The sequence below is a fragment of the Manduca sexta genome, chromosome 18 (genome assembly GCF_014839805.1).
Source record: "Manduca sexta isolate Smith_Timp_Sample1 chromosome 18, JHU_Msex_v1.0, whole genome shotgun sequence".
Classification (NCBI taxonomy): Eukaryota; Metazoa; Arthropoda; class Insecta; order Lepidoptera; family Sphingidae; genus Manduca; species Manduca sexta.
Window position 1 is genome coordinate 13,712,842 of NC_051132.1, and position 14,427 is coordinate 13,727,268.

The 14,427-nt window shown below is 36.1% G+C and overlaps 1 protein-coding gene across 1 annotated transcript; it reads left to right on the top strand.

The window, feature by feature from the left end:
• Positions 1-40: 40 nt before the first annotated feature.
• Positions 41-14,206, top strand: LOC115448608 (CTD small phosphatase-like protein 2). The gene is made up of 11 exons (XM_030176081.2): positions 41-595; positions 1,224-2,159; positions 2,544-2,687; positions 2,982-3,164; positions 3,460-3,531; positions 3,753-3,854; positions 5,136-5,228; positions 5,499-5,597; positions 6,276-6,424; positions 6,677-6,890; positions 7,680-14,206. The coding sequence occupies exons 2-11, from the start codon at positions 1,248-1,250 to the stop codon at positions 7,743-7,745; spliced, it is 2,034 nt and encodes a 677-aa protein (XP_030031941.2). The 5' UTR covers positions 41-595; positions 1,224-1,247; the 3' UTR covers positions 7,746-14,206.
• The last annotated feature ends 221 nt before the right edge of the window (positions 14,207-14,427 follow it).

Here is a 14,427-nt window from a genome sequence, read left to right on the forward strand (position 1 = left end):
AGCAGCTACAAAACGCATGCGCGGTGGCATTGGCGCCATCTGCAGCTCCGACTACATAATTAAAAAGAAACGCCGCCATTTTGACATTTGTTTGGCTTTTGTGTGTTCATAATAAAAATTTATCATGTAATGTACTATTACGAAAGTGTTTTCGTTGTATTTCCGTGATTTAACTATTTTGTTCGTGTGCCGGGTGAATAAATTCTTACGCATCACTGCAAAACGCATATGTTAAATGGTGAAAAAATCGATAACGCACCAGTGCCGCTCTTTTTGTGTTGAGATGTAAAAATCTTAGTAATTCTATAAATAAATATATAGTTTGCGATTTAATCTATAATTACATTAAGTAAAATGTGTTTTTAAAACGTTTTTTATATACTTTTCCAATGATATGCGTCGAAAAGTGGTGTGTGAAAAAGGCGCGAAGAGATTCCGCGCCACCGTGCAATTGCGGAAATGAAACTATGTGTAAATAATTATTTGTGTAAATCTAATAAGTAATATTATTATTATAGTGTAATCTACAAATATTTCTATATCGTGGTGTTAACAAATGGTGAAATAATTATTAATAAATATCCAACAATTTCATGTGAGTATATATTTTTTTATCAATTCTTCTACATTAGTACTTTGTCTGTTTTGCCTCAATTTGTTTAAAAAGATACATATAAATACTGTAATCTTTCACTGTTTTATTTTAAAGCAATTGTCTGTGTTTCTTGTACCAATAATACCTATTTATTATCCTGTATTCATTAAAAATAACAAAGAAGCTGGGACTGAAACAAGCATATTTATCTGACTATCATACAATGTGGTCATAGTACATTTGTAGTGATACTTTATAACATAAATATTTGTACCAAGTCAAACTTTCTCCTTAGCAGAAAAAACAATATCACAACAAACACAACAAATTAAGAACATCCGAAAAAATCTCAATTTGTATTTAGAATTTATTTTATAACCATTTTTTATTAATCATTCACATCCAATATTCTTAGACCATAAGCTTTTGATTGATAGCACCTGGTACAGGATCAAAATAAGAAACCTGACTTTCTAACTTGTTTAAATGTGCAAAACTACAACATAAAGTACTTATAACATAAACTCAATTTTTTTTTGTAATAACTTATTTGCATTTTAAATCTCATATCACATATAATGATTTCTGTACAGAGAATTTTTTTCATATAAAAGGAATTTGTTTTCAGGTTAAGGTTCCACCTTATATTGCAATGCGGTTAAGAAGTAGAAAAAGGGAGCGGCCGCTCTCAAGTAAGAAAGCAACTAAAGTGACAAAATTGAAGAAGAAGATTAACAAACCATTACCAAAACCTTCTCCTGCGTGGAAGAAGGCATTGAAGCGGGACACGGTGAAAAATGCCCTGTCTGACCAACACATCTGCATAACAAGATCACAAAAACTGAAAACAAGGCCTGTGAGAACCATCAGAAGCATGGAGAAGGCAGTTGATATGCATAAGAACAAATCCAAACATAAAGATACACCGAAGAATACAAAGCCCATCTTTCAGACTGTTGTGAGGCCGAATAAGGAAACGGTATCCTCATCTACATCGGTCAAGAAACCTCAAAATGATAAAATCACAACCACAACAAAGAGGGAAGTGAGGACCACAAAGAGTGTGCAACTTCGTCACAGTTCTTTAAACCGAGAGCTCAGGAAGCCAGAGATATCTTCCGCGATCAGCTCCCCTCGGAAGACTAGGCGTATAGACAACAACAAGTCTGTCTCGCTGAACAGTTCACCAATACGAAAAGTCCGTCAAATCGGCCTCACCAGCCCTAAAACAGTGAGCTCAACTAATGAGAGTCCAAAAAAGAAGACCAAGAAAAGCCCAGTAGACCAGCCGAGCTGGAGTGATGAGAATGACATTTCTATGTATGAGGCTCACACCACAACTTTTGTGGACTTCCCAACTCCAAAATCAGAGGAGTCTGACACTGATAATGTGGAATCGTCAGAATTGTGTCTGCCAAATGATTGTCTGAATGACTTCATAGCAATTGCTGAATGTGCCAGGCTGATCAATGATGCAGTGCCGACAACTGATGATGATATCAACTATCTTGCTGACAAGGCTGCTAGAGTGATGACCACTGAAAAGGAAGATGAGAAGGTGGTGGTAAGTAACTTGATAATATTTCTCTCTAGCATAAGAGGTGTTAACTACAAATAAAAGACGTATAGGGTCAACACAGCTTTACCTTTACTTCCCATTGAAATACTACAAATATATCAAATGGGAATCTCCTTCCTTTTTGGAAGTTGGTTAAAAATTATTATACAGTTAGCATAGCGACTATATTTTATGCTAGACTATTTAGTGAACTCCATATTTATGCTAACACTCAAATATTTAATAAATCTTTTGAGATAGTCTGTCATGATTATGCTGACCAGATACAAATTGTTTCTTGTTGCACTGCTCTGCATTTATAATCAGACTTAATTTGATCACCCTGCTTCTTTAAACATGTTAAAATACTCAGCAAAATGATATTGCCAGAAATCACGCACCAATTCGGTGGAGAAGCGTCTCCTGAAGCGGAGGAAGTCGAGCAACGACCTAGAAATGTACCAGCCGACGTCCACCACAGACGACATTGACAACTGCGCGGACTTCCTGACCAACGGCGAGAAATATGTTCAGGTATGTATCAGTATTACACTATGTATACAGGATGTTTGCAAATACTGAAAGTGACCATCATGTACTTATAGTAAGCTAATGTTAAAAAATGGGGAAAAATTTAGACACATTGTGTTCATCTACCGCTTGTAATGCTATCAACATTTGAAAATGACTCGTAGAAATATTAAAGAAGTCTGAAATATTCCAAATATTATATTACAGTACTTCTATAGTATTGCAATAACTCACTGCAATACTATAGAATTCATATCAATAGTGTTCCAATCAAACTATACCTGTCTCTCTCTTCAGCCGGACTTCGTAACGATGCTAGAGCAGGACGGGTACGTGCGCGACTCGGAGTGCGAGATTTCGTCGACGTGCGATACGCAGGGCACGGCCATCGAGAGCCTCGAGGCGCTGTCTGCGAGGAGCCCCAGCACTGGTTTCCTGGCGGAGATCAGTCAGAGCCTCGCCGCTGAGGCCGCTGGATGGGTGAGTCTTTGGATCTTTGCTCCATAAAACTCCATCACAGGTTACTATGATGGAACCATGTATCATATTATAAATTTTCGTTAGCTGTTGTAATTGAAACTCTCTTGCAAGAATATAGCACAAAATGTGGGATAGTTTTGGAAACTATACAATAATAGTATTTTTAGAAAACAGTGGAAACAAATGTCTAAAATTTTTTTATAGTGTTCATTATATTTGGTGTGATTGAAAGACCAAACCAAGAGTTATTTAAAAAAAATGCTTTTCCTTTGCTAAAAAAAATATTTATTTTCAGAACGGTTCGGAAATTGTCGCCGATGAGTCTTCCCTGGCGTGTCACGATGAACAAACGCCTTCTGACATCGAGGTAATATATACACTCTGCTTACCCATTATCAATCATATCATGCTTTTACGGATATGTATATATATCACACTCGAAACTTAAGCCGTGAAAAGAACACTAGTTAGATTGTTTTTTTATAAACACTTAAGACTTACATTTTCTAGTAGGATAAGAACATGTTTTCAGTGAATAATTGTACATGAGTGTAAAGGGATATAATCTAAATTCTATCATTGATGCAGGAGGAGGCTGCAGACGTGATCTCGTCATGCAGCAGCCGCGTGGACTGCGAGCAGATATCCTCGTGGGTGGACGCCTTCGACCCTTACTTGTTCATCAAGCAGGTTAGTATATCAGTCTTTTTACAGAATTTGGAGTCACCATTACCAAAAAATATTTTTTTAATTATTTCTGAGTTTAGATGTACTCCAACCTAAAATTATCTCATACAACAGATAAGTAGAGAATGAATCGTACAGCTAATGTAACGTAATTGTTTCTAAGCCAATTAATCCTCGCGAGCGATTAATTAGTGTCTTCCGATAAACATTTAATTAGTCCGTTTATTCGATTAATCAAATTAAATCGATTAGTTACCGACGCAGGTGTCCGTGGCGCTCGAAGCCTTTTCTGAATATATAAAGCGGCGAGTTACTATCAACACTATCACGGTACAATAATACCGACGAGTATTTCGCGTCGCAAATGTTTCCAAAATATTATAAAATAATAATAAAATAAAACAGCCTTTTATTTTCGAAACAAGATACATGACGTTTTTGCATAGTTGTTAAATTGGAGGTTTGCAATGAGATAGAGTTTTATATCATGTCCTTCATTTTGACATACCTGAGGCTATAGGCCTCCAGCAGCTGCTCCCAGTACACTCTTCGAAAATATTAGTTGGGTATATTTAAAACGGGTTTAGATTAGTTTCTTGCAGCAATTAATTAGTTCAGTCACAGCAAATTGACTTGTAAATTTTGAAGCTTGCAACAGTTGCTGCGAGTTGCATGTGTATAGCATTATTGATATATTCGCAGTTCTTTTTGCGCAATATATTGCTGCTAGAATTTGCTAGGTTAAACTTACAATAATTTTATCTAATTTAATTGTACATTCATTAGTAATATAGTAATAGGTTCACCATAAAGCACTGGATAATGTTGCAGGGAATTGTTGCCGTAGAAGTATAACTTGCGACGTTTACAACTGCTTTAATTGTTGTATTAACCAAAGCTAGACTAACTTTTAGTCAATATAAAACTTAGATCCAAGTCAAAAGTTCGTATATAAAAGGGTCTAGTTGTACTTAGATTTTACTTTATATAGGACTTGAGTTATTCATTTGAGTTACGGAGATCAAAACTATATCTGATTGAGTAAAAATTAAATTTTAAATACTAGGTTCTTTTGTTATTAATTAAATTAGTAATTGCTTCGGGTACAATAGCAACACGACCCATTGTTGGGACACTGGGACTTAAATGTACTCCTAGTGACATTAATATTGGCTACATTGCCCTTCTTACTGGATGGTATGGTATATGCGTATTGCTTTACGGTAGAATAAATAAAGAAATTGTAGTGACTGTCATGGTGTCTCACTGACGATGTGTTGCCAGCTGCCGCCGCTGGAGAGCGTGGCGACGGGCGCGCTGCGTGCGCGCTACCCCGCGCTGCCGCTCAAGACTCGCACCAGCCCAGACTTCAGCCTCGTACGTACACACCCTCACTCCACTGTCCCCATGTACTGTCATATTTACACTAACAGTTACTGTCATACTTGATAATAACTGAAGTTCAGACTGAAGTTTGACGTTGAGATGATAGATCCCGCTTAATATCTAGAGATCAGTACTTACCTAACATTGAAAAGTAATTTTGACTATGTTGTCTTGCTGAAAGCTAACAAGTATGGCTATATTGAAATCACTTTAAAAAAACACATGTTTATCTCCATACAAAATATTCATAATATTGTGTAGGTGCTTGACCTGGACGAGACGTTGGTACACTGCTCGCTGCAGGAGCTGCCCGACGCCAGCTTCCACTTCCCTGTGCTCTTCCAAGACTGCCGATACACTGTGAGTAATCCCAGTAACCATTATGATATTATAAGAAGTGCTATACCAAAGACCATAAATAATTAACATACCAATTAACTATTTAAATAAATTATGAAAGTGTAGTGAGAAAGGGATATATTTCTAACTAAATATGTTATATTTATAGTATGCAATAGGCTATTTTCTTATTTTCATCTTATGTACAATTCTGTATATCACAACAAGTAATACGAAAATGAATGCCTTTTATGAAAATTGCATTAAAATTGGTTAAGAAATGCAACAGTAATTCAAATTTCACATATTGCAATATGTTAGAGTGGGCACGTAGTAGAGATATCGCTCCATCTCATTCTTTCGCACGCATAGAAATTGACGATGACGTCACGTGCCTGTATTGCGCCTCTTTTCTCGTTTCTTGATACTTCTCCGAATTTCAAGGGCTTATAACTTGTTGATTATTTACTAGATTTTAATCATTCTTTCTGTTTAGATTTATGTGTCATATTTGATTAAAGTAAAAAACAAAAATGAGTCAAATACTCTATTATTTGACAAATATCTAAAATCATTATCTGCTATTATCAGTGTCTGTAATAAGTGTAAAAACACTTGCACTTATATTATTAACAAACCCCTTTTTCTGTTCTTCTCGTTTTGTAAATAACTAAGTACTGACGGTGTACACGGTCGCAGGTGTTCGTGCGCACGCGCCCGCACTTCGCGGAGTTCCTGTCGCGCGTGTCGCGGCTGTACGAGGTGATCCTGTTCACGGCCAGCAAGCGCGTGTACGCCGACCGCCTGCTCAACCTGCTTGACCCCGCCAGGAGGTGGATCAAGTACCGGTCAGTACCAACATTCACCTCATTATCATTTCAAGTGTTTATTGCGTTGTGGAAGTTTTTCGTTGCTTTTTTGTACTTAAAACACAACAGCAATGTTTTAGGAATTATAACTTTAATTAAAATATGTAGCCATTTTTCTCATACGCCCGGTTCACAATAGAAATCATGTCTTTGTTTAGAACATAATGTAATGATAGATTTTGCATAAGATAACATGGCAAAAACAATAATTAGTTATACTTTATCACGCAGTCTGTTCCGCGAGCACTGCCTGCTCGTAAACGGCAACTACGTAAAGGATCTGTCGATCCTGGGCCGCGACCTGCGCAAGACCGTCATAGTGGACAACAGTCCGCAGGCGTTCGGCTATCAGCTCGAGAACGGGATTCCGATCGACAGCTGGTTCGTTGACCGCAGCGACAATGAGCTGCTCAAACTGCTGCCGTTCCTCGAACATCTGGCTACTGTGAGTAAAAACAATATTTTTTAAGGTTCAATAATTCATACTTTTTTGAAGTAATAAAATATGCTCACGCTTTTGTCAGTGTCGGATAAAGCAAACATGCAATTAGTATAATAAAAACGTTGCGGCTTGCGGGTCAATGATTGATTAGTGATACAGAGACCTTTTTCATTGAAACTGATTGACCAGACGAGCATTTCGTTCGCCTGATGGTAAGCAACACGACCGCCAATAAACAGTAGCAATACGACACAGAACTTTGAATTGTAAGGTATTGTTCCTCACCCTGAGAGATAACACGAAACTCGCCGAAACTTCACCGCTCGGTATTATAAAGTGCATGTAACTCCCGATCATGGATTACAGCAGTTGCAGGAATGGGCATGAGGGCGGGATAGTCCCTCATGGAAACTAATAACAACCTTTAGAAACTTAAATGTCTTGACGAGGCAACGATTCTCCCTTGGCTTTTCGAAACAGTTAATATATTAAAGTCTTGTTACAAAATTCTTAGTAAATGATACTTGTCACGTAAATGTATAAACCGACTAAATACAAAAGTCACACTACTCTACGCTTCCAAATAAAAAGGTTACAAAACGAGCACTGGCGATAATTGGCGTATGGTTATTTAAGTTATAACTTATTTTGTAAAAATTGCCATAAGCTCCCCGAATACCCCAAAACAAAATACTACATTTAATACGATGTCAAATAAATTTACTTGAACAATATGAAACAGGCCCTAATGTGTAAGTCTGAAGAGGGTCATCATGTATATAATATTTGCAGAAAGATGATGTCCGCCCGTACATCCGTGACAAATACAAGCTGTTCAGCTACCTGCCACCAGATTAAACTGACCAGCCACCATCACCGTCACCGACTCCGACCATCATCGGCCCTGGGGGCTCACCATCATCACATATAATCATGGTATTAGCTCACTGATCCATGATCTTCGTAGAGCATCACCTGGTTTGAACTGTTCAAAATGACTCGATATTTGCATTTAACATGCTTGATTTAACTAGCATGGTGAAAAAAAACATCGTGAGAAACCCACATACCTGAGAGATCTCTATAGAATTTTGAAAGTATTTGAAGTCTGTCAACTTGCACTAGAGAAGGCCAATGCTTAGCAGTGGTCAGTATATAATACAGAGCTGGTAATATATGCGCTTGATATCAGCCCCGGTGTGGACGGGTACTGTCCCACTGCTGGGCTTGTGGTTACTTTGCTAATGAAGGATGACATTTGAGCTGAATTATAATAGGATTCTCATGTTTTTCTAGAATTTCATAATATTTAATATAACAGCTAATTGATTTGAAATCGTATATTACTCCTGTCCATTGGCGAAGGCACTAATAACCCGTGTAAACCATAGAGATCCTTAGTTCACCATGTTGGCCTAATGCATAATGTATACTGGTAGACATACATACCTTCAAATTACTTATAGAGAACTCAAGTATGCAGATTTCTTCATAATTTCAGTGATATTCAATGTAGCATTGAATCATTTTGAACTGAGCTAAGGTATTTTATATGGTCACATTGTAAATCAGTTCGGTGACTTGTGTTAACAATTGAAATAAATTGTTTCGTCTGTTCAATGGTGAGTGTTTGAAAGCGAAGGTGGACGACGTGAGGGATGCGACAAGACTACGTATGCTTATTTACATCAATGATAAAGAATACTCTTACATCCATAGACACTCGCCGATAATAACGCCTATCTGAATGTGAAAGGTTCGGCGATGGAACATTCTGGAAAGATCTCGATGTTTCCCGAGTGTCGTGGAAACTCGATGATCGCGTCGCAAACAAGACTGACTGTGGCAGCCGCGCGCGCTCCTTATATACCCGGCCGCATGTACCATGGATGTCTGTAGAACATTCTCGAATGGTCCGGAATGGTCGGTACCTCTCTAGGAAATTTGAGGTTCGTTATCGAGTTTCCACGACATTCTGGAAATATCAAGATCTTTCAAGAATGTTCCATTATCGAACCTTCCACATTCAGGTAGGTATTACGGGAGAGTTCCAATGGTGTAACAATACAATATAAATATATTCAACATTATCCTGTTTCTTCGGATTGATAGCGAAAATGGACCAATTAGAATGAAGTTCGCATGAGAAGTTTGTAGATATCTTATTTTAATTGGTCTATACTTACCATTGCTCCGGAGTTAGGAATTGGGTTAGTTTATTGAAAGTGCGTAGGAGTACTTAGATACACGTCTTATATTTAGGGTATTTATAACTAGGGACTTTCAAGAGCTAAAACCCAAAATGACTACGGATAACACATTTCTCGGCAAAGAAGCATCCACCACGACTTATTTATTTCTAATATAGGGTGACTATAATATTTTGATAATAACAGGCATTATTATAATACGCACTGAGAATTGTATTTAACATTAAACAACAGTAACACGCCCTAAGATTTTTTAGTTTTGTCCAACGATGCGCAGGCAGATAATTTCAATCGGCGTTATTAATTAATAGCTCACACTTCGGAAACATACAGGAAACGGAATCCAGGGTGTTTTGAATGAAATGAGATAAGTGAGTGATCGAATGTAAAGTGTTTACGGTCAAATTTGCATAGTATTTGACCATCGATATATATGTAGTACGTACTAGATTTGGCGTTCCGAAGATTCACTGTGTTCAACTCAATTCAATTGAGCAACTACAACCATTCAAACTGACTTTAGTATGGTCAAAATTGACAGCTTGTGGTTGTGTGCGGAGTGGCGCTCTTGATATAAGAACTTGAGTTTAAGTGTAAACCTGGATTTGAATAAAAAATATTAGTCAAATATGTAAAATTATTTGTTCAAGTGATGAATGAGTGAACCTATTTAGGTTATAACAGTGACGTTTTGGTTGCCATTGTTCAGATTTTGAACAAATAGTTTATATGGAAGTTCGTGTCTATAGAATATACGTCAATGGTTTTGACTGCCTCGGTAATCTCGTGGTAAGTACCTAAAAGACCAAGAAGATTGGGTGACTCACCGTAAATGGGTTTTTGTGATAGGAATTAGTGGCAGCTCGGAGTATTAGGCTAATCTCAGTTGAGATTGGCTGTAGCCATAATATACCATAGCCGAAATTCAGTTGGATATAAATGAATTGCAGAAGTAAGAGATGTGTCCGAAATTCTTTCAAAAATAAAAAGAAACTAATTTTGAAACTCATTCATTAGTTGAATAGTTAGTGTCCCTCACGCCGTCTGCCTTACTTTCAAACGTCACAAAATATATGTGTTTTATATTGTGATTATAAAATTGTATTCTAAAGTGTTTAGATTGTACGCATTTGGTATTCGTATTATTAATCGTGGGTTAGAGATATTTGGAACTGGTGGTACTGTCTTGCGAGATTTATAAAAAGTTTCGTTTAATCGAACTGTTGGAATTGTCTATTGCACTCAGTTATTACATTTTCAATTTCGGTGGCGTGCAGCGTTCGCAGTACACCATTCTGAGGTCCTGGGTTTGAATCCTGATACGGCAATATATTCATCCCCATCACATAGGACGGAATATGGGCAGAAAGTGAGTGCCTTGGTTACATCTCAGCCTACCCTTTCGGGGATACAAGTGTGATGTGTTTGTTTTTTTTCAACATTGTCTAAGTTCTAAAGAAACAAAATTTTCAATACCAAACATGCTGGGTGTAATGGATAAGGTATTTAAACTTATCCTATTTAAGGCTGATTTTCCAATCATCCGATAGAAGTTCTAACAATGATAAATGTTAAGAAAAAGAAATTGAATGTTAATAAATTAGTATAAGTAAATAAAATATCTTGATTGTGTTACAATATTATTCAGGCCGGTTATAACTGATTTGTTGGATAATATTCATCTGGTGATAAAAAAAAAATTACGAATCGCCAAACAAGACGGTACTGTCATTATTCAAATACAATATTATCATTCGGATATCACTGCATTTTTTTATACTGTACAAAAGTACGAAAAGATTTTTACTTATGTTTTAATGTAGATTGTGTGCGTGACCATTCGTTTTTTTTATTATTTAGTATATACTCACCATGTATTCAGGTGCTCTATTGTTGTATAATTAAATACTGCAGACGAAATTCAGCCCTTAAATCCAAAAGCACACGTGCGTTATTTGCAGAACGGTAAAATATCCGATAATTTAGCTGACAAATATTTTGCTGCTCGTGCGCACTTACACTGACTGTCGTATTACCAGCGATAAGCGAGTAAAGCTTTAAACTTATTCAACAAGCTATATTAAGGCATGTGTGCAAGTTTTGTTGACAGTGAAAAGGAATATTTCTCGTACATTTCTATTACTTGTATGAAATCGACTTCTAGCTATGTATCTCTGTTTTTAAGTAACTATATGGCAGCTCTACGTTTTATGAAGTTTAACTCATACTCAGTTATTCTCTCGATGAGAGCAGGGTGTTAACATCATACATACGTCTGGTTTCCATGAGTTTAATGATTTTGCTAAAATCTCGCCCATCGATTTACTTTGTCGTTATTCTAACAAAGGGCTGAATAGAGTACAATATTTACACTAGGATATGTCTGGATTCACCAACCTTTGATTAACATGAGTTGTACTGTCGGTCGCAACACAAATTAACTTGGTGGGACGTCCCATCACGTTGTTTTGTGACGACTGTAAGTGTCCACTTAGGTTGAATTTAGGGAACACTGATATTGTGTATTTTATGTCTATTCAACGTTTTGACTTGTGGTTTGAGTAACTTATTTTCAATGTTCTGCTAGCTGGACAAAGGCCTCCTGGCTTACACTTATAATACTTCTAGACTCGTTGTTTAGTATATATCGAATTGTTTGCTATAAATAAGGCGCTAAAAGTAGTTTATAGATAGAATTGGTGCTCTTACCATTGTGCCCATTCGGTAATTTTATACAATGCTGTTGCAATCTCAAGTTACTTATTCCATGAAACAAAACTGTACGTGTATAATTCATTTTGATATTTTTTTTTCTATTTACGTCCACTAGATTTAATTTCAATGTTTTTAGCTGTATCAAATAACCGTATTAAACTTACAGAATATCACGTCATTCATTTAAGTCAAGACGTGTAATCACGTCCCAGGTCGAAGTTGATTGTGTTTATACGTCAACGAATATGTTCTAGAACGTGAATACACGTCGCATAAATATTAATGCTATGTTTAAAGCCTCGATGTAAAGATGCGTAAAATTAAGCGATTTTTATTGTGACAAAATTGTGTGTATATACTTCGGATAGGAAAAAAAACTCGTTTTGAAACAAGGGCATCTAATTGTTATGTTGTAGGAGATAGGAGGTTTACCATCATGAAAGTTCAGTTCATCCCGTCCGCTGCTGGGGAACCCTTAAGGTTTGGCCACATATACTTGTGCAGGATTGAAATGATAACGAGACGTTAGTATGTCAGACTAAGAGAAAATTACAACTCAAGCAAATAAGCAATGCCAAAGACGTGTGATCACGTTTTTATAATGCTAGCTTTTGCCTACGTTTCCGCAAGCGTGAAAGAGCTTTTCCGGGCATAAAAGGTAGCCAATAGCACTCAGAAGTAACGTAGCTTCCTATAGAAAAAAAAAACATATTCGATTTGGTAGTTCCTGAGATAGCGCGTCCAAACTTTCCAGTTTTATATATTAGTATAGATTTGTTATATTTTCGCTGATCGTAGTCTCGTCATCACGCATATCCTGCACAGTATGGGGCAGACAAGTATGTTTTATAATCTAATTTACTTGTCTTACCAATCAATGACTAATGTAACAAAATAGTCATTCAGCATCCCTGGTACTGGACGCAAAATGTTCAGAAAAAGATGGCGTAAATAATATAAATTGAGTTCCTTACTAATAAACGCTGCAGACGTTTGTGATACGTTTTGTCTCGCTCCGACGTTACTCATTCAACATGGTAATGCAAAACATTGAATATCCTTTACACGCGTGCAAAACGTCTATCATGCAAGTTGCAGGCCAAGAACAAAGCTAAATTAGTTTAGCATAGCTGCTATGTTTACATACATGCATGCTACCCGGAAACTATGTAAGGTAATTTATGTACTATTTGTAATTTTGTTACTGTGTGAGCTAAGGTAACAGCCTAATTCTTGGTCTGCAACCGACTTTAGTAAAGCAGTAAGTATTTACGCCATGTTTGTTTTGAAATTGCGAAATATTGTTTTATTGCGACTGTATGAGTAATAAAGAGCATTCGCATATCGAAGTATTTATACATTGTTGTTAGGGTTGTTTAATGAAAATTTTAAGTGATAGTTCGAGTATATGTTTTTGTTTGAATTATTTATTTTTCTATTCGTAATTTGATGTTTTAGCTAAGGTCTGTTTGGAGTCCCTAAATAATGCACGTAGTTGTTTCTGAAAATAATGATTTATGATAAGAAACTAGGGTTCTCTCAGATGACTTCATTGAAACAAAGACACTAATGTCTGTAAGCTTGTGTATAAAATTTATGCCAAAAATTTAATTGATATCATGGAATCTCATATTTGTTGAAGTATGTATTCATACGTATAAGTCAAGTGCAAAAACGTGAGACTTACTGCGTTATTTAGATATTTCATATGGATAAGATTTTGGATTAAAATAAAAGCTTATTTTGATTGTGTGATTTAAAAGGAATTTTGTGTTATCAAGATAAGTTTTAATTTTATTTAACATCTGACGTTTGATATCTCGTGACGAAATACTGACAAGAAGTATTGAAATATTAACGGTTATGAAAGCAAAAGTATAAGAAATAAGGAAGTTTTCATTGGTTATTATTAAAGATAAGTGCTGCGACTTTGATTTAAAGCAAGACACTTTTTTGTTATTGCATTAATGTGGATTGCTGCAAAAAATATAATATACTGTGGTACTAGCCCTCACAGAATAAATGAGCTAATAAACTTTTATGATTTCATAATGAAGGGATGAAGGAATACTTTGAAATGGTTATTTTAAATAGCGATTTCTGAATCAATTCGGCTATTAAATTTATTTACAGGGACTTCACTGAGATCTTTATAATTTCTATAAAGTGTTGTCTATGGTCGAAATGTTGATCAACATCCGGTGCGTGTATCTATGACCGGATGTTAGTATGTGAATGCTCTCCTCTAGATGTTTATTGTCGATGTTATAAGGAAATAAGTAAAAATTATGTCGAATAAATGCTTAGTGAAGTAAGTATATAGCGATCAAATGTTCGATTTAGAATAGAATAAGTATTCGAATGTTTAATCTATTAAAGTATTTAATGAGATTATTATTTGTTTTATTTCTTTACCCTTCAAATCCTTTCCTAGTTCAAAGGAGATACAGATAATATGAAGTCTAAATGTACCAAATATCAACAGTATTACCTAAACAGTACATACCTTTCTCCTTTTTAAAGGTAGTAGAGGTCTAACTTTCCAGTATTATATATTGGTCTATGTGTTTAACACCCATATTATGTTATCTATGTAAGGTCCCATTAAACAAGTG